Below are 20,905 nucleotides of genomic sequence, written 5' to 3' on the forward strand. Positions count from 1 at the left end.
AAATGGACATCATATTTTTGTGTGTGCATATATGGTTTTCTTAATGGGAATTTTGCCTCCATGATTCTTTGAGGTATATTTATTCTTACTGGAACTGCACGTGTCTCACACTCTGGTTCCCAACATATGGCAAAATGGGGAGGAGCTTTGGGTGGGGGTACTTGGCTCCACCTCTACACTCCACCCTCTGGGTGATTTATCACCACTCTCTCATCTACCTTCACATCCAGACATCCTTATCTGAATAAATTCTTCTTTGGGACCCATATTTTTATGACTCATTTCAGGCATCCTGCTGATTTCACATGTTCATCTTTATTCTAGATCATAAGCATGCATTGTCCATTCGGACTGCAGTAGATCGATTTCCCCACATACTTCTTGTGGTTCTTCGGGTACAGGAACTTTGTTCTTTCACGTAGTCTCTTATTTTTTCATCTGTCAACTCTTTAGTCTTCCATCCTGATTCAACATCAATCATATTCTTCTTTCCTACAGCTTTCTTTGCATTCTTCTTGCATTGTGAGATTATTATCCTGATCACACAAAATCCAAACAGTATCATCATTATCAGTGCTCCAAGGAATCTGAACATGTCCGCCATCCACTGTGAGACCCCTGAAAAGATAGATCCAAACCAACTGTCATCAGCAATGTATTCCACTTAGTCTATCATCTGTATGTGTAGCTTCATCAGCAACGTTATGGCCTCTGTCAAGGTTCCAATCTCGTCATCATGAGAAGGTATGAATGTGCAACATGATTCTCCAATTTTGGCACAAACACCTCCATCCATAGCTTTAATCATATCAAGGACGTATCTGTTCTGGAGAGTCATCAGTCGCATGGCTCTCAACTCTTCCTTGATTGCATTAAATCCCTTTATCATAGTGATCATAGTCTGCAGGAGCTCCCACCTGGTTATCTGCAACCATTTGGTATTTGCTGCTGTCTGGATCTTAGGCATGAAGATTATCGTGAATACTGATGATGTCTGGCTAAACAATCTGTGTTCACATGGAATAGAGTCAAAATCTTCAATTGACTTAGCTGGGAAATAGTTCTCTCTCTTCATTCGATTTAGTAGCTCAGTAGATCTCTTCTTCCTCAGACGTGCATCTGCTTTTGGAAAATCACCAATATTTAAGTCACTTTTAGAAATCACCAATGCTGGATCATGGACGTTCACTATAGAACACAGTCCTCCCCAATCCTTGGGCAGTTTCATATAGGCTCTAGATCCACAGGCCCAGTAGTGATCCATTAGCCCTGCTGTCCCTATAGTCATCCCTGGTACATCAAAGATTTGCCCACAATTCTGGTTTTCTCCAAGTTTTCTGGTGCCAGGTACCATTATTTCTGAAGCAAAGCTTTGCATTGTCTAGAGGTACTATCTGCAGAGGACCTCCTTTGTCTTTGACCCACGTCAGTAGTTTTGCAAGTCTTGGACATAGAGGTTTGCATCCTTTTTCTGCCATATCAACAGTTGGTTTGCGAAAACCAATTATTACCCAGGCTCTGCATACGACTACTCCTTCTTCCCAGCCATCTGGGAAAAACACTGATCCCCAGATTTGCATGTGGCCCGTGTCTTTCCATCTTTGAATTTCTTCTGCAGTTTTTACTGGGCTTACAAGCCTCCTGTTTACTTCTCAACTGATTCCAGCACCCTTCACTCCAGGCTGTTCATATCTTATCACGTGGTTTCTGGTGTGTGCTCTTGCTCTTGCCTTTATGTCTTGTATATAATTGTCTTCATCTGGAGCTGTCCATTCAGTTACCCAATTTCAAAGATGCTGTTCGTCCCATAAATGTACCTCTTGCTCGGCAGAGTGCTATGTGAGATAGGCAGTGTGCTGTCTGAACATCTATTTCAATAGCTATAAATATCTTAGACTTCCCCATAGTATAAGGCAGAAGTGCACATAAATAACATTCCTCCTTAGACGTTTGTTTGCCCACCTCTTTCATATGTTGATACCACATGTTATTCCCCAAGTGTGCTGTACTATCTAGTCATTTAATTCATGATTATTCTCTCTTGCACTTTTCTTAGGTCTCCTCTTTGCAGAATAAGTAGGTAACCAGATATCATAAAAAAAAACTTCTAGAGCTGACCTCCCTCCAAAGGGAAGTCCTGACCCATTTGTCACAGTATTAGGTGCTTTCTCATGCACCACTGGTGTAGGAACAATCAAATAAGGCCTTGGCTGTTTCACAATTGCTATATCTGCACCTTCCTTCTGAGGCAGATATATGGGAACTCTTACTCCTTTTCGATTAAGATAGTAAACAGTGTGTATTGTGAGAGACAGGAGAATAACGATAAACAGGATACATGTATATATTATGTACCAATATATTCGACCCCAACAAGAATGGTATCTTGCACGTGGTGGTGTTCTCTCATTGTTTGCTACATTATTATTACTATCGATGTTACTCATCCTTTTGCCTGTGATTACTTTTAAGGAAGGAAAAACTACTTTTAATCCGGCAATCTCATGAAATTCTCTGGCAATTGCCGAATGTGCTTCACAAGTTCCATAAGCGTCTGGCTGATAGCACGACGATTGACTGGATCTCTGATGAATACAAAAGTGTTCTCTTTGCACCAGACGAGAAAAGAATAGTTTTCAGGCAAATAGTAAAAGGTTAAAGCCAGTAGATTGTGAATGTCATCACTCAACAACACAATTTATACCCTCAACGAGATGTTCAGGTAGTAGATCGATCTGCTTGTTTATGTCATGTACCAACTGATTAATTGCAAGTTGATTCCTGGGATCTCTGAGGAATGAATGAACGTCGGTTTGCCTCCCAACAAGACGTGGACATTCTCCAATCAAGAAATCAAAAACAATTCCAAGTAGTTTATGGGTGTCTTCATGAGACAGAGGCATCTGTACTTTCCATGCTGAACTCTGGAAGCTGGAGGATTTGCTCAATGATAGGTGAGAGCAATCACCTCACGATTGAACCTTTCTTAGGATTTTGCAGAAATACGTGAATGTTGCTAGTTCTCCCAACCAGCGCAGGATATGAATGAAGAATGTAGAGGACAACAGCAAAAATGAGCTGATGAGTGTTGCTATCAGACACCACCATGGGTGCTTCTAAAGAGAAACTCGGTGAGAAAGGAATCGGGAAATTGCTTCCTCTTCCAATTGTCGACAAGAAAATCCAATTTTGGCATTCTTCGCTTCATTGTAAAGTCTATGATAACACACTTCTCTGATTTCAGGACAGTAACATTTTAACTCCTTGCTATAGCAATTGCAAAGAGTGCTTCCTCGAGAAATAACAGTCCACTGTCGCCAAATTTCTGTGGCTCAAGAACAATAGCTTTTTCACTCCTTGCTTAGCAGCTACAAAGAGTGTCTCGGATGAACCACAGTCCTTGCGTGCACTTTCCCGCTGTCTTCTTGGACAGTCTCTACGTCCTTCTTCCTCGTCATCGATCTAGTCTGTACGTGCTGAACGTCTTCTCCTTGACTTGCTTCCGAATGGGTTGGAGGTGCGGGGGCCTCTCCAGTGTAGACTTTCACATCGCCTTGGTGTATCCAAGCACGTCTTCCTAGGATCTTGACTGCTGATGGCGTGACATAATCCACGATCAAAGGACCATCAAAACGAGGCTCATGCTACTTCCGGGTGAACTGTCTAATTAGGAACGAATCATCAGGAAATAACTTTGGTATAGATAGTTTCTGACTGTCAAATGCTGTATGGTCTTCATCTGTGTTCTGAGACCGTCAACCCGTCCTCTTGACTTGACCTGAAATGACAGAGATACTTGCAGTCATACATGTTAAGTAAGCACGTAGCTCATCTCCTAACAATTCTGCTGTTGTCTGGGCATCACGCCTAGTCCTCGATGGAGGTGTGAAAGGTGTTTTCATTCGCCTCCCTGTTACTAGTTCATGGGGCGTAAGATGATGGTCAGAGCCTGGTTGATTCCTCAATGCAAATAATGCCAAGAGGAAGGCAATGCAGCCATCCTTTTTTCCATGTTAACTTTATCTTAGCTATCCTCTCTTTGAGCAGGCCATTGAGCCCCTCACATATTCCGTTAGATTGTGAGTGATAAGCAGAAGGAAACGTATGCTTTATACCGAGCAATACGCTAATTTGCTTGAAAACTTCATACACAAAATGGGGGCCATTGTCTGATCTCAATACCTCACATATTCCCCATCGAGGAAATACGTGTTGAACTAAGTACTTTGCAGCGCAACTGGCATCTGGATGTGTGCGTGGACCAGTCTCAATCCACCTAGAAAAGGGGCACACTACCACTATCATATATCTGTAACCTTTACAGACCTGCAGCATATCAACGTACTCAATATTTAAATGCTGAAATGGACCATTTGGTCGAGGTATAACTCCTCTGACTGTTCGCAGCATGTGCCCAGCAGTAAACTTTTGACATACGATGCAATTTACTATATAAAAAGCAACGTGTTCTACCAAATTCTGTATGAACCAGTCCTCCGCAATTGTTGCTGCAAGGATTTCCCTAGTGACATGCGCGGGGTAGTCTAGCTGTTCCAACGCCACCCTCAATAAGGCTATATACATCACTGGTTTACCAGTGCTGTCTTGTCAACACAATACTTTGGAGGGGATAAAGAATACCCTCTCCATTCCCATAAATCTTTCTCATCCTGTGGAGCCACACCCTGTATTTTCATCAATTGTGTTTATGACAAATGATTAAAACTTTCATTCACAATCATCATCACCACCATTCTCTCATTCAGCTCAGGTGTATCAAAACTCATTATATCCTCTGAACATGCAACTCTTTTGGCTTCCTCATCTGCTGCTTGATTACTGTGTGAGATAAAATCGCTTCTCTTAGTGTGAGCTGCGCATTTAACTATTGCGATGGCTACTGGGAGTTGTAGTGCTTTAATAAGCCTGTCCAATAAAGCAGCTGCTGTACTGGAGTGCCGTCTGCTCAGAGGTAGCCCCTCCTTTTCCAACGTGCTAGCCCTTCGTGTACTGTCAACGTCACATAGGTGTTGTCACTCTACACTGTTTCATCCTGATCTGCGTGGTTCTCAAGCGTGGCAATCAGCGCCTCTAATTCTGCAGCTTGTGCTGAAAAGTGAGACAGTAGTCTTGCACTTATCAATTTTTCAAATTCCCCGTTAGCTTTGTGCCTTACCACGGCGGCACCCGAATGCCTTTGCCCATCAGCTTGTATGATCCTTGAAGACCCGTCAATGAGAAGAATTTCCCCTGTTCCTAAAGCATTTTCTTTCACTCATCATAGAATTCCTCATAGTTTGAACAATCATGTGCTTGCTCGTCTTTTGCCAATGGTTCAGCTACAAACGTGGCAGGATTCACTGTTTTACATCTAACTATTTTAATCGCTGGATTCGATATGACTACTTCATAAGCAGAAGCTCTTTGGGATATCAGTGCACCTTTCGGTTTTTCCAAAACAGCAAATAATGCATGCTCAACAAATAACGTCATGGAACATCCCATTACTATGCTGGCAGACTTTTCGATAGCGAACGCGAGGGCTGCCAACGATTGTTCGCAAGGGAAGTGACCTCTCATTGCTGGGTCCAGAATCCCACTGTAAAATGCTAAAGGCTTGTACCTCAACATAGTTCTCTGTGTGAGTACTGCTGTCATAACAGTTCCATTCGTGTGCGAAAATAAAATCAATTCCTCCGAATAATTATGGATCCCTAAAACTGGGGCTGTGCAAATTGCCTTCTTTAATTTGTCAAACCCTTCCTCCATTTCCTCAGTCCACACAATCTTTTCTTGATTCGCCTGTGCTTTTTTCAACGCCTGTAACAATGGCTTTGTGTATGAAATATAATCAAACCTCCATGCTCTCACATAGTTGCATAATCTTAGAAGCTGTTGCATATGCTTTATTGTGTGCGGTTTTGAGGTTTCCAAGATTGCCTCAGACCTTTCAGGTGTAACTTTCTTTCCTTCATGCGAGGTTAACTGTCCTATATATAACACTTCTTCCTGACAACATTGTAATTTTTCCTTGTCTACCTTGTATCCTTTGTCTGCTAAAATAATCATTAATTGAATCGAGTCTCCTCTGCACTCTTCCTCTGATATGCTGCAGACCAAAAGATCATCTACTAATTGGAATACAGCACTTGGCAAATCAATATTGCTTAAGTTCATCTGCAGGACTCTATTGAAAATCGATGGAGACTCCCAATACCCCTGGGGTAATCTTGTGCTTGTCAACTTAGTCTGACGAAACGTAACTGAAGTCAGATCTTGAGAGTCTTTATGCAACGGTATTGAGAAAAAAGCATTTTTTTAAATCAATCATAGTAAATTATCGTGCCTTAATAGGGATACTACATAGTATTGTCGCTAGATTAGGAACTAGAGGAAACTCGGCCTCTACAATTTGGTTAATCAGGCACATATCCTGGATTAAATGCCACAACCCCCCTTTAGATTTTCTGATAGGATACACTGCGGTATTGCATGGTGACTCTGACATCACTAAAATGCCTTCATCGATCATGGTGGATATCGTCTTCAAAATATCTTTGTCTGCCTCTTCAGACATGGGATACTGTCTTACTCAAGGCAAAATTGCTCCTGGCTTCAGCTTAATCTTCACTTCTCCAACCTCTTTTAATAGGCCTATGCCATAAGGGCCCATGGTCCATAAAGAAACTGGTACTTTGCCATATCTACATCAAAAAAATGTGGGGAGCTTCCGCACTATCATCATTAGCTGTGGAACTACACGCTTTTCTGCCCTAACCCAATATGTAATGCTCACCTCGAACACTACCTCATCATCTGATGGTCATCTCTGAATATGTCCTCATCTGTGACGTCAGTCAATCTGCAACCTTCTCCAATAGCAATCACTGTGCTCCATGATCTGCCCTCATCATCAAATCCCATGAGCATAGCCATTTCTCCTCGCACCACAGCTGCTTGTAATTCTAGGGGAAATATTTGTCCCCCCTCTTTGTCCATGGGAATCTCTGGCCTAAAGAGAAACTTGTCATGTACTCTCATAGTCTTACCCACTATACCAGGCAACCATGTTAACGAAATGCGTACCCCATATTGAAACACTTCGGTTCTAACGGTACTGCTCGTATGGCTATCTGTCCTGTAAATGCCATAATAAATTCACCTACGTTCAAATAGTGTATTCCTGGCATTGAACACACTATGCCTTCATCAGTAAAGGAAATCATCATGTTTAGTTTTGTCATTAAATCTTGTCCCAGTATATTAACTGGTGTCTGTTTTGAATACAGCAATGGAACAGACATTTCACATTCTCCTATAAAGTCTGGCAATTTCTCAGTAAAAGAAACTTGACTTTTAGCTCCTGAGAAGCCTTGAGCATTCATGGCATTACCCAACAGTAAAAATGTCCCCTCTCGTATACATGAGCGAGTCACTCCTGTGTCTACCAAAAAAGAAAAGGATTTGCCTCCTATCGTGACATCAACCCTTCGTTCCTCTTGAGGATTAGGCGTCACAGACAGTGCTGAACACATCAAGTCACCCAGTGAGCTGTCCTATTGTGGATACATACTTATCCCTGTACCCATGAAAGGATTCCCACCCTCCATGGTGACACCCCCTATCCTAGGAGCTAATAGCTGTCCTGTGTTTGTGCTCTGCTGTATCTTCATGGATGCGTGCTGTGACTGCCCTTGTGGTGGACTCGGTGGTGCTTGCTGTGGTTGCAAAGCCTGTTGCATTCTCTGTGCTTGTGCTTGATACACTGGGGGTCATTATGAGTTGGGCGGTAGGAGCTTAACAGCACCGTTAAGGATGGCGGTGCCGTTAAGCCCCTACCGCCCTATTTCGATGTCCCTTAGTGGGTCCCAGCAGGAACGGCATGTCTGACCAGCCGTTCTTAGCAGGACCCGTTAAGGGACCTTGAAGCAAATAACGGACCCGCTAATAGCGGGCCCGTTATTTGCTCCTTCCCCATTGCAATTGAGCCCCATGGGGGCTCAAATGGGAATGGGGAATGGTTTACTGAATGGGTATTTACCGGGTCCTCCAAGGTTGGAATGACCCAGTAAGTCCCCATTTAGTGAGACCGGACCCGGGTTTGGAGGCAGCCATGGCGCTAATAGTGCCATGGCTACCTCCAAACTCGTAATGACCCCCACTCTCTGATCTTGGGCGAACCCGTCTCTACTTTGCGAAATGTATGCAGGTAGATAAGCTGTCCCCCCTCTTGAGAACTGGCCATTCTGTACATACCCTTAGCACCCACATGTACATGTAAGATGTCCTGTCATTCCACGTGTCCAACTTACAGGAGGGAATCTTCAAGCCTGCCCTCCCTGCACGCATTGGCCGCCATTCTGTTGTATGGTCTGAAACCCACCCAGGTCATTCCGCTCGCTGTGCTCCGGGCCCTTCTCTACTAGTTATCATCACCCCTTCTATAGCATACTTTGGTAACATCTTCTGCACCAGCTTAGCTTCCTCGATCTTCCTAGCATCGTCTCTCTTTTGATTCTTCTCCTATAATAATCGGCAATGATGCACGATGGTCAGCTGTATTTCTGGCCATGGTTTTGCTTCCATACCCACTAGTTTCTTGAGCTGTCTCTGCACCTTGTCGGGCAGCCCCTGACATAGTATATGATAAAATACAGGTATTGATTTTCCCCACGGCTCCTGCGTTTCCAAACTCCATTGCTCTTGGAAATTCTAAATGTAAATAAGCAGATCCTCCCCTTCCTGCATCTTTCCCAGATCTGACGTGTCAGGATATTGTATTCTAAGTGCCTTCCAGACTGCCGCTCAGCAATTATTAAATGGCGCTCCATCATGAACGGTATTTTGCACAGTGGCACCTGCATATACTGCTCTTAACCAGATGTCATGAGCTCTTTCCCCAAGTATACCTCAATAGATGCATTGCACGCAAAGCCTTGCATGGAGCTCTCAGATCCAATGCCAACACTCGGCTGCTCATTCCACACTTCACCACCACAAGAGCAGGTAATACTAGTTTCCCCATTGCAGCCCCTGCATCTGGAACTCACTTCTGCCCCACCTGTCCAATAAATCCTCATTACCTAGGTTTAAAAAACAACTAAAACTTGGTTGTTTCATAAATACTGAAACTCTAGCACAAGTACTCCCTCAGAGCTGTAACCTTCCAAGCAACCAGATAATTGCTTTGTCATATGATAGCCAAATTGAATATATGCTTGTACCATTCCTGCAAATCATAATGCATGTAACCTTGACATAATCACATAGATATATGTAACCTACACCACGATATATGTAATCTGTAACTCTACCTTTCTTGCAAAATCAAAACCAATGAAAACTAAGATATATGGAACCTACGCTGTGATACCCAAGGGTTTGGGCATGTCATCAAATGCAATAAATAAATAAATATGGCTGCTAGAAGACCCTTAAAGTCTCCCATGGCTAGTGTGTTTCCTCCTGTCATTTTCTCTAATGCATAGATCCATTTTCCAGCACTCAACATTAAACTCTGGAGTTTACACTTTAAATTATCCTTATCCATTTGGGGCCATGGAATATACTGTGGTCTGACCCCTCCCTTTTCTAGCAACGGGAACTGCGAGATCCCAAAATCGCACTTGTCTCCCATGGTCTTCCTGTCCATAGCAGGGACAATGGTTCTGCATCGTCTTCTGCCTGGGATCGATCGAATTTCCCTTTATTTCTAAATTCATTTTTTTTCATCATCTCCTGATAGGTTTTCTCATTTCTATCTTCGATAGCTCCTATATCAAAATGATCTTCTAAATCTACTCTAGAAGATCCTGCCATTGGTTCTTGTGCTGGGAAGAACTCCTCTATGTCCTCCCATGTGACTACTGGATTAGGCTCCATCAGCTCTATGTGTTCTCTCTGTCTTCTCTTTCGTTCCATTTCCTCATCAAACTATCTTTGTTTCTTCCCTTTCCTCTTCCTGTCTCTTCACCTCTCTTCTCTCATTTGCCGTATGCACTTCTTCGTCCCTCCATCTTTGCATTCTTTTATCTCTTAATTTCTGTTCTTCCTCTTCTTCTCTCGTCTTTTCCAGCCTGTCTCACCCTTCGATTGCTCTCTGCCTATTGTCATATTTTCTCTGTTCCTCTGCTCTTTCCTGATTTTTCAACTGTTCGTCTTGATAGAGTTGGTCCTGTCTTTGTCTACTCTTCCTTTTGCTTTCATCTTCCTTCAATCGTTTTTCTTGTTCCCTGTCTTTTTTTTATCTCACTCGTCCTGATCTTCTCTTTGCTTTTCTACCTCAATGCTCTTCCCATCAAGTTTGAGCAATATCTGACCGCCCATCCATTCGTTCTTTTCGAGCGCTACCTTGTCAGCTTTATCCTTCTCTCCTTTCCATCTCTTTATTTCTCTCTCTATATATAGAGACATAGCGGGTTGATCACTTCTCTCCTTGTCCCGTGCGATCTTTAGGGATTATGTCCCTCTCTGGAGTCTTTTCTGGGCTCTCGTCACTGCTAAACGCAAGCAACTTATGTATCGGATTGCTATACCCTGTCGCTGCCTTAAGCTCTCTTAATGGATATACTCCTTCATCTTTCGTACTATCACTGTTTACTTCAGGTGTGGTGGGAGGAGCAGAAGGCTTGACACCCCCCTCTTTACACTGGTACATTTTTCAGAGCTCTAAGCTCGCTAACCTCTTTTCTAACTTCATTTTCTAACTTTTTCCCTGTATATGCTGCGTGCAAATAGGCCGTCATATGCGGTAAAAGTGCTTTAGAAAGTGATCCCCCTTGTGGCCATGTCATTAACATTGTGTCTGCTGTGCCCTTTACCCATTCTGCACTATATTGCTTGAGTTTGGGTGCATGTTTCGGTAACTGTCTGTACAAGTGTGTAAGCGGAGTAATATCCTCCTTCATGACTAGTGACACTTGACCGTCAATACTTAGCGTATTTTACAAGGATAAATACTTTTTCAGAAAAATAGCATAATATGAGCGTGCACCAATCGTCGCAGCTCAAAACCTCTGTTTCACTTTTCTTCAATCTATCTATTCAATGAACATCATCAATTAATTAAATAAATAATAAAAGCTTTGTAGTCCTTTTACCACAATCTATTGCTTTTCCGTCCTTCAATATTTCATATTTCATAATTTCTTCACCACATACAAGATACATAACATACAATACATATAGACAGACTGGCTGGCCTCAACATAAATCTCAGCCTACGCTCCTTTAGCTACTCTCTTTGCCCCTAAATAACTCAGATCAGAGTAGAAGCTTTTTTTTTAGTGACCCTTGGTCGGCTCATAGCCTAGTTGTCCACTTGGGCTCTAAAATAACTCCTCCTTAACGCCCCTTGGCGAAGGTCTTGGGTTGATCATATGGATCGCTCCTCGTCCATATATCTCAAACTATGATGCTCATCGTCCTTCAACAAAAATATTAATACACCAACCAACCCTCCGTTACACTTTACCCATTATCCCGTTACCACTTTCCCCACATTCAATGCTCATTCATCGTTTGCTATCTCTCTCAATCTACTCACCATTCGTGTTTTCGACTCTCAGCCCTCAAGATCGTCTCCTCCTCAGCGGCCGCTTCAACCTTCGGTTCGCTCAGCTTCCTGTAGAAATCGGGATGGGATTCCCCCTGAAAACGAGGGACCTGTCCCACATGTCCTTGCAAGGTTTTTTTACCACTAAAGACTGCTATCCACAGGGAGCTTTACGTTGCTCCAGCTAAATGGCGGAGGACATCCGATAATTCCGGGACCCTAGAGCTTACTATGTTGATGGATCTTTAACCATCATCTCTCTGCTACCACATGAACCCGTGTATCTAATACTCAGATCTTTAAGACAGGGTAGCAATACTCTGAGATGGATTGAGATACAGAATACACTCAAACATCAATAATCAAACTGACTGGAAGAACAGTTCCCCACTAAACAGAGCATTAACCAACCTTGCAGTGAGCAGGAGAGGGTGAACACCCCAGAGGTGACCCTATCAGGAAATGAGGCTCAGGTCATAAGGGAATTGAATTTGGACTCCATAGCTGTGATGCATGAAACTACCATTATAGAGAAGGCAGGATATAATTCACCTGAACAGAACGGATCCCTGCCAGTTTTAGTAAATTCCTCTGCCTTGGTCATAGGACAAAAAGGGAAAACATGGAAGGGAAAAAAGGAAAGAGCTTGTTAAAAAAAAAGCAGGGAAAAGAAGGTGCATTGAGCAACAAAAGCGCCAAGCTGACATTGAACTGCTGTATTTAGTCCTTATGGCGATTGAAAAAACTAACCAGCAACCCCCTACGCAAGTGGTAAGGGGAAAAAGAAAAAATTGGCAAAAAGTAAAAATAGAAACAACTTGAATGGTGGTTAATACAACATACATTGAACTCCACTTCCTCGTAAAATATTGAGGAGCAGCATACAAAGGAGGACAGCCCCCAAATCTCACAGGCCAGCTTTAGTACAAATCTAGAAGCAGACCACGGCCATGTTTCCTCATCCTAAGTGATGGAAGATCTTGTTATGGAGTACGCTTCAAAGTCTATTCAGCAAAAGCCTACGAGCAATGGGAATAAAGACAGTCAGCCCAAGCTTACAGATGACAATAGGGTCACAAATAACAGTACCTCACTTATAATACAGGATGTTTTAGATCCAGAGGAGGTAGGGGCTATCAATAGTAATAGCTTTTTATCCCTGTTGTACTTGGTTCCGGAAAGCATATAGACTATGTTGAAATTAGGGACGCCCCTTACAATTAATAACGCTATTAATAATTAATTGTTACTCTTCTAAAAGGGGTCATTTATATTCAGACATTTTAATACTTTCTTAAAAATGGGTTCTGATATACATAAGTGTGAAGAGGCTAAAGACAAACATCTAGAGAATTATCCTTAACTAAAAATCACATGCAATAAACGGGGGTGGCAGACAACAGATATGATACTAAATTAGAGAGACATAATTGGTAGGCCATCGCTGAGAGGGCATGGATCCTGCACAAAGATTACCTTCACATCCTGACATAGAATGCTAGAGGACATAAGCATTTATTGAATTTCCTCACCTCAAAGGGTTTTACAGGTGTTGATGTTATATTGTTGCAGGAAACATGGTTGAGAACCCCATTGTACCGGGATGGGTTTAGCATAGTGGTTAGGGGCCCAAGTGCCGACCAAAAGGAGACCTGATAATTGCCCTAAATAATTATTTTAAATGTGAGAAAGTTTAACTGATTTATGATATCCCACACATATTAGTGGCTAGGATTCGTTTTACAGCAACATAGAATATGTTAATTATTTATGTATACAATTCGCCCTATGGACTAATTCTGAAAGTGCTTGCAGAACCAAGGGTGACAAATGATTGTGGAAATAGCAGATTACTGATGGTAATTGCTGGTGTCTTTATTGTCCATTGTGGCATCAGATATGGCAATGAATAATTCAGGTGTGGAGACATGGCCATTCCGGTAGCTAATTTGGCTATCACTAAGGGGTATGAAGTAGGTGCGGAATTGATGCAATTTATAGCATGCCATGGGATGTATATGATCAGTAGTCGTGCAAAGGGTTCTACATGCCTACATGGCACATGGGAACTAAACGGGCGATCCATGACTATGTATTTGTGGATATTGCTAACTGGGGAAGAATAACCGGACAGTGCATTCATTGCACGTCAAAGGCAGACGAGAATACAACTAACCACGAATTAATGGAGACGGCTGGTAATCCAATAAGTCTGATGGTCCCAGGGAGTTCTTGAGGACCTGACTTGCCAATTTCAGAGCAGTATGGCACTGTAGATTCTCTACTACAGAATAGTAAGGGTCCTGTTCACTTTGAAAAATGTTTGGCTGTTGGTGAACGAGTTATTGATTAATACTCCAGAAACTGACGTGTTTTTTTCTTGGTGCTGATATGTTCACTGTAATGTAATGTTTGCCATTTGATGCTTATGTGTTACTTAAGCAATAGAACCCAAGCGTCGGGGGCATTACCGTCTCAGGTAATGCCCCAGGGCCCATAGGTAAGGACCCGAGCGAAAAATTGCGTGACTGGGGCACTAAAAGCTATTTTGTTTGTCCTGAAACGCTGCAGCGTTTCGGCGCTGCGGCGTTTCAGGAGAAAAAAAACCGACCAAGAAAATGGCCGCCGCCATGGAAAGGGAAAACAGAGTCCGTTTTCCCTTTCCATGGCAGGCATCGGGAGCGGACGCGCTGGGAACACAAGTGTTCCCAGCGCACCCGCACCCGAAAAAGGATCAAAAATAAGGTAAGTGGGGTTTGGAGGGCGGGAGTGGGATGGGGGAGAAAAAAAAATAAAAACGTACCTGCGTCCCCGGCGGGGAACGAGGGAAGCCTCCAGCCGTGTGGAGGCGCGGAGCGGGGATGGTCCCGCTCCAAGTCTCCACACGGCTGTAGGCTTTCCTCGTCCACCGCCGGGGACGCAGGTACAAGAAGGTAGGGGGGGGGGGGAGGGGATTTAGAAAAAAAAAATTCCTTACACGAGTCCCCGGCGGGGGGCGAAGGCAGCCTCTCAGCCGCGGGGAGGCTCGGAGCGGAGATGGCCCCGCTTCGAGCCTCATTGGCTGAGGGGCTGCCACGCCCCCCGCCGGGAACAAAGGCCGTGGAATCCCGATGAAGGGATTCCCGGCCAGGTAGGGACCTGGCGAGAGCCAATCAGAATGGCTCTTGCCTTCTGATTGTCTCTCGCTGGGTTACTAATTGTATTTATTAAAATCATTTTTCATCAAGTCAGTTTAACACTATGTCACAGAAACATTATTTACGTGTCTAAAGGTTCATTTGTTTTCCACTATACAAGTCTAAAAATTAGGAAAGTCATTGGTCGTTAGCTCTTTGCATACTAGGGTCACATTCTTGTGGTATTGGAAGAATAACTGAGATGTCAGTAAATAGTACCAACTATAGAGACCATGCCATCCTGAAAGTAACCATTAGTACCCAGGTGGCCACACCAGAAACATGTTTGGAAGGTGCGATTTCAATAAATAGGTAATCGCCTATTGTGGTCTAGGTATAGGGTGTTGAAAAACTTGTTTTTTTTGTTTTTTGGGGGGTTACCCCCGAAGCCAGCCTTTTTTTTTTTATTCCCTTACACCCACAACCATATATTCAATTTTTTAACCCCCCACAAAAAAAAAACGATGAGTTTTTTTCGAAATAAAAACAGCAATGATAAAACACGCAATGAAAAATACTGCAGTGAAATGCGTGTATACCAACAAAATAATCGCAGAATATGCTTAGAATACTAGCAAGGATACTTAAAAGTTCTGATCGCTGTTAAATAGTACTGTGGATAGACCTAATATAGCCTTAATAAACAGCGTTACAGTGAATAAGTGGGAGACACATGTATCTGAAGTTTATTTTGTACCCCAAAATGACTAGTGGGAGATCCCCAATGAGAAATGATAACAAAGAGGATATTGAAGCATTAAGAAGGGCCCTTAAAAGATCTGAAACACATGGTCCAGATGGCCAAACTAACTTAATTATTAAGGATGACCCTTGTACTTGGGTGGCCATCTTTTTGGACTATTTTAGACACATTATAGAAATAAATAGAATACCTAGCTCTTGGAAATTATTGTAATTGATACCTATGTTTAAAGCTGTACCTAGAGATAATCCTATAAATTACCGCTTGTTGGCTATGCTGGATGTTTCCAGCAGGGTCTTTACTACTATATTACTGAGGACCATCTACAATGGACTAGAAAACAGGTATTCTTTATTTCACACAGATCAGTTTTCGGAGCAATTGCTCAACTCTATACAACAAAGTGGGCAGAGGACCCCCTCTATATGTTATTTACGTGTACTACAACAAGGCCTTTGACAGCGTGAACAGAGCCAAACTGTGGTCTAAGCTTTCAGACTGGGGAATAGCCAAGGGTCTCCTGAACATGCTTTGCAAATATATTAGGATACAACTGTCAGTGTCCGTCTAGATGAGTCTGGTAAATTTACCAAATACATTTGCACCAATAGAGGATTAAAGCAGGGGTGTCTGCTGGTCTCCCTGCTTTTTAACCTATATATGGCCAATCTCCCTGTAGAATTGGGGAAATGTAAAAATCTAGCTATCTACTGTAGTGCAGTTCATATCTGTCTATAATCGTATGCTGATGATATCATTATTATGGACCATACTTTAATTTGTCTTAAAAGTCCTATGGCCAAATTACTAGAATACTTGATGAAGAAAACAAATATAATGACCTTAAGTACTGAAAAGTCATTGCTTCTATTAGACATTAGGATGGGGAACTCTGTAATGGAAAGGTGCACTTTTTATACATATTTGGACTCACTCATTTCAGAAAAGCGATTTGAATGGGACTTGAAGGATTCGATTGAATTGGGAGCTCATAGGAAGCTGGGAGCGATAATGTGCTATATACACACACCCATGCAGGATTCAGCATTAGTAGGCTTCTGATGATCTACAAACAAAGTGTGGTCCCAACGATCCTTTATGGACTTGAAGCTTGGGAATCCCCAGATAGTAATTGGCTTGGTCACTTTGAAGGTTCCATACTAAGACAGGGTTGGGGCATAACCAACAGTGTTCCACTTAGCATAATTAGTCATCAGGGAGGTTAACCCTAATTCCAGTGTATGTTGGAGATTAGAAAAATGTATGTGTGGCTCAAAATTAGGAAACATATCGATATACCTTTCTTCTCATTGCTGAGAGAAGAATTAAGCAATGAGGGTAACAGAAAATTGAATTGGCCAAATAACGAACATGATAGTTTCACACCAAAAATAGAATGGGTGTTGGAATTATCTGTGGACACACATATGTCAATTATGCAAGAGTGCTTATAGATGAGGCTTTTGTGCCAATCTCGAATGGGCGGTGAAATATGTTTCAATCCAAGAAGCCGTACAACAATCTTACATATTTGGTAAGTCTCAACCCTACTTATTAAAGGGTCAGTGTCCATCGTTGAGATTTTTTATGTTAGTTAGATTTAACCAACTGCCCTGTTTAGCTGAGGTAGGTCCCCGCTTGAAAATACCACATGATAAGAGAGTCTGTCCACTCTGCCTAAACGTTAACACAACTGAAAGTCTTAGACATATCCTTACTCAACGTCCAAAGCTAAAAAAAGGAATGTTTTGAGTTGTTGTGTACATTGGTATACAATAACAGCACTATGGAAATGCCCTTCCTTTGGGGCAGATGTATGCCTGGGGACACTACCACGATAATTATAGCCTTAAATAACTTATGGGAGGTAGCGATGGCTCTACTCAAGACACTGTAGAAAATGAAATTGTACAAATTAATATGGTTTTTATTTAAACTCAGGTGAGGAATTGGAATTATCAACAGTGAGAGCACTTTTTAGGAGCTAGTACTTGTTAAACTATTCATTTTGTTATTGTATTTATATTATTGTGCTGATATTAATCCATGTTTTTTTAAATATTCATTTATGTGATGTTTTAGTGTGAAAAGTACTTTTTTACTATAAAATGCCAAATAAAACAAATAATAAAATAATTATGTGCTTAAATAGAACAAAAAGCAAGCTTTTCAGATAATTTGCATACCCAAATTAATTGCTGTGTGGCTCTTATCGCTAGGTGAACTACCACTGATTACCTCAAAGTGGCGCTGTGCATGAGTGATTTTTTTGCTGAAAGTCTATTTTACTTACAGAGAGAATGTATTTTCTTGTTTTTTCAAACCCATAGGAGATAGATAGTTATTTCAAAAACGTATTCTGAGAGTTCATTGCTTTATTGCATCTATAAATATTATTTATTTTAAATATGCTAATAGTGTAATAAAAATGCCTTAACCAAGAGTGCCTTTAACCTCTTGATGTATAAGCACTATGTTTATCCTTACATCTGAAGTCCTATTAACAACAAGCATTGGCAAAGCCAACGGTTTTGACTTGTTCATAGCAATTTGTCATGCACAGCTACCGTAGGCTCAGTTACACAATTTTCCAGGCGTTGTAATCCAATGGTTTGTTAGTACTTGCCCATGCTTATACAAAACCAAAACTGCTGGCTTTGCCAATGCATGTTAACTAAATGCAGTCATGATAAAGTTAGGGTGTGGGCGGCATTAACAGTGCTACAAAAGTTCAGAAGCACAACCACCTTTGTCCCCTCCTAACATTACACCCCTTGCAGCAAGTAACTAAGAGGACAGTCATGCATGTGCTCCCACTTGCCCGTGACACTGATGACTGCTAACAGACAAATCTTGCAAACCTTGTAAAAGCATTTACAATTACTGATTTACTTTACAGTCTAATCATATGCGATGGGCACAATGTAATCATTTGTCATTGTAAACATTATAGTCGATGGAAAAAAAAATTTGCTTGAAAAAAGCTAACCCTTCAAACCCATTTCTCTATTTCAATTTGTAGACTGCAAAATTGATTTGGCATTCTTGATTGATGGAAGCTGGAGCATAGGTAAACGGCGTTTTCGGATTCAAAAACTGTTCCTGAATGAGATGGCTCAAGCTCTGCACGTTGGTCCTGTCGGGCCTCTCATGGGAATTGTCCAGTACGGGTAAGAGTTGTCAACCGCTAAATTAATATTCCTTGCTTCTGTAATGCCATATTTCTTAAGTTACTCAGAGCTAAGTGATATTTTTATCTACCAATTTTCATCTGTACATCTCCACAATTCCTCAATGACGTGGACTGTTTTAAATAAGTAAATAATTCTTAAATACACAGAAGGGGTAATTTGAAAAAAGGGAATCACCCTTATCTCACAGAAGACCGGGCTAACCCAGACTGTTGGGCAGTAAGAGTGGTTACACAGAAAGAGAATGGCGTAGAAAGAGAAAGTCATAAAGGCAGAAGGAATTTTAGAAAAATGATAAGGTTGCATGTGAGGAGCTCTTTCTCCCGAATCAATCACCCACCTGCGGCATCAAGACCTGTCGTCACTGCTGATATCATGGTATTCAGACATTCTAGATCAATGACAATTTCCAAACAAAATATACATTACTCAACACCCCCTATCATATTTTCTATGTTATATATGGTATCAATCCAATTTGTAGCTCAATCTCTACCATTTCTTCCAACTATTGTTTTGCTCATTAAGTATATCTGAAGGTTCATAGCATTCTCTGAAGAATCAGCCGTATTGCCACATACATGGGAGCTTTGGTGTTCTAATGTATCTCCTTACCATATCACCATGAAGATTTATAGGTCTTTATTATTAACGTGAAGTATTTACTTTATATTATGAAGTGCATTTATTGTAGCAAGAAATGGATAGTCAGGCACTTAGTAAAGAGTACCTATTTGTGAAGATTCCTCGGCATCCTAATGAACAACCTGGTCCAAGAATCTGATAATAAAGGGCAACATGTGGGCAACTTCCTGATAACTGAAAGAAGCAAATATGCAAATGTCTTGTTTGGGAATTTTACCAGTTTGCTTTATCCAGGGGCTAATGAGGACTCAGAACCTATAGGGCATACCTAATCCGTTATTTGTGGAGCAAGCCTCAAGCATAGCAGGCATGTGTAGACTTTCTTGTTTCCTATGGTATACAAACCCATAATGGTGTCTTTTCCTAACCGCAGCTGTCAAAGAAAAATCAGGCACAGGACTCCAATTTTCGGTGTATTTGGTTTGATCAGCCATTAATAGCAGTATGAGGAATTGCCATCTCACAAAGGGTGTAGCAGCCCTGCCTTTTTTATTTTTATTAACTAATGAAACAACAAAGTCACCTATCCCAGAAAAGGTAATCTGCTGATCAGATTCCCCTTTCATAAGCTCGATTGCCAAAAGCATAGTGTAATCATTGTCCATCCTTGAACAGTAGCGTGATCTGAATCACCGGCGCTATCATTGGCACAGAGCAGGTTACTCTCTGTTCAAATTCTTCCCTTTAGAGCCTGGATCTTCTTCTGAAAATAAAGAAGAGGAAGATGGAGGGGTGCTAGAACCTGAAGAAGATGAAGTTGAAGAAGAGGAAGTAGATGAGGGATTCTTTCTCCTTTTCTTCGTCGTCCTTTGTTCCTGCAGAGCCCCTGTATCACTATTGCTTACACTCACCCCTTGACATTTCTGATCTTCTTCATCTTGCCCTTCTTATGGGCCCGGTGCCCCTTCTTTTTCTTTTTGGGATGGGTTTCCAAAGAAGAGAGGTCACCATCTCAAAGAAGAGAGGTCACCATCATCATTAACCTCCACTTCCCTATTCTTCTCTTTACTCTTTAAAGATGTCATACTGCCACTGAGACTGCCAGTCTCTACATTGAAATAACTGGGAGGCTCCATCCTCTTATACTTGTTGATCCTTCATGCATGCCCTACCTTCACCAGAGTCCAACCTAATGCGGCTTCTAAACTGCACTCAAAAGGGTGGATTCATCTAGACCCACCCCCTCATTCTAATGCCCAGCTGCTTCACTAGAGCTGATCAAGACCCTCCATGTAAAGGCTTCAGCTTCCTTAGTTTCAGAACCCTGCACTAGCAAGCAGGCTTCCCAGACCCTGAATGGATCATGCCTCACCTCTGCATTGGTCAGCTCTGCTCTCCACATGCTGTAACCATCTTCACTGAGACTCTATTTTCGACCTGCCACTCCTGATCATGACTGGCCCCCATGCTGTTGGGTTGTCTTGGTCCTCTATTCCTCTGAAACAACCATCCTGCCCCGAAACAGAATCAGGAGAGCTTCACCACCTGCGGTAGCCCGGCCATACCCAGAACACAGTGTGAAGGTGCCAGAACCATTGCCTCAAAGCCCAGCAGTAGGAAGAGCCTGGAAAATGGAAAAAGGGAAGTCCGTCTGCTCGCCAAACCACCTCTCCTGAGGATAGGACATTATTTATAT

General features: G+C 42.0%; 1 protein-coding gene across 5 annotated transcripts in view; it reads left to right on the forward strand.

Moving 5' to 3' along the window:
• VIT (vitrin) overlaps positions 1 to 20,905 on the forward strand; it is a 2,362,557-nt gene that overhangs the window by 2,105,435 nt on the left and 236,217 nt on the right. For all 5 annotated transcript variants that reach the window (XM_069607358.1, XM_069607362.1, XM_069607360.1 and 2 more), the window contains one exon: positions 18,456 to 18,603. In XM_069607358.1, coding sequence (XP_069463459.1) covers positions 18,456 to 18,603 — 148 coding nt within the window. The remainder of the gene's footprint in view (positions 1 to 18,455; positions 18,604 to 20,905) is intronic.

This window comes from Ambystoma mexicanum, chromosome 4q (assembly GCF_040938575.1).
Source record: "Ambystoma mexicanum isolate Mex_15411 chromosome 4q, UKY_AmexF1_1, whole genome shotgun sequence".
Classification (NCBI taxonomy): Eukaryota; Metazoa; Chordata; class Amphibia; order Caudata; family Ambystomatidae; genus Ambystoma; species Ambystoma mexicanum.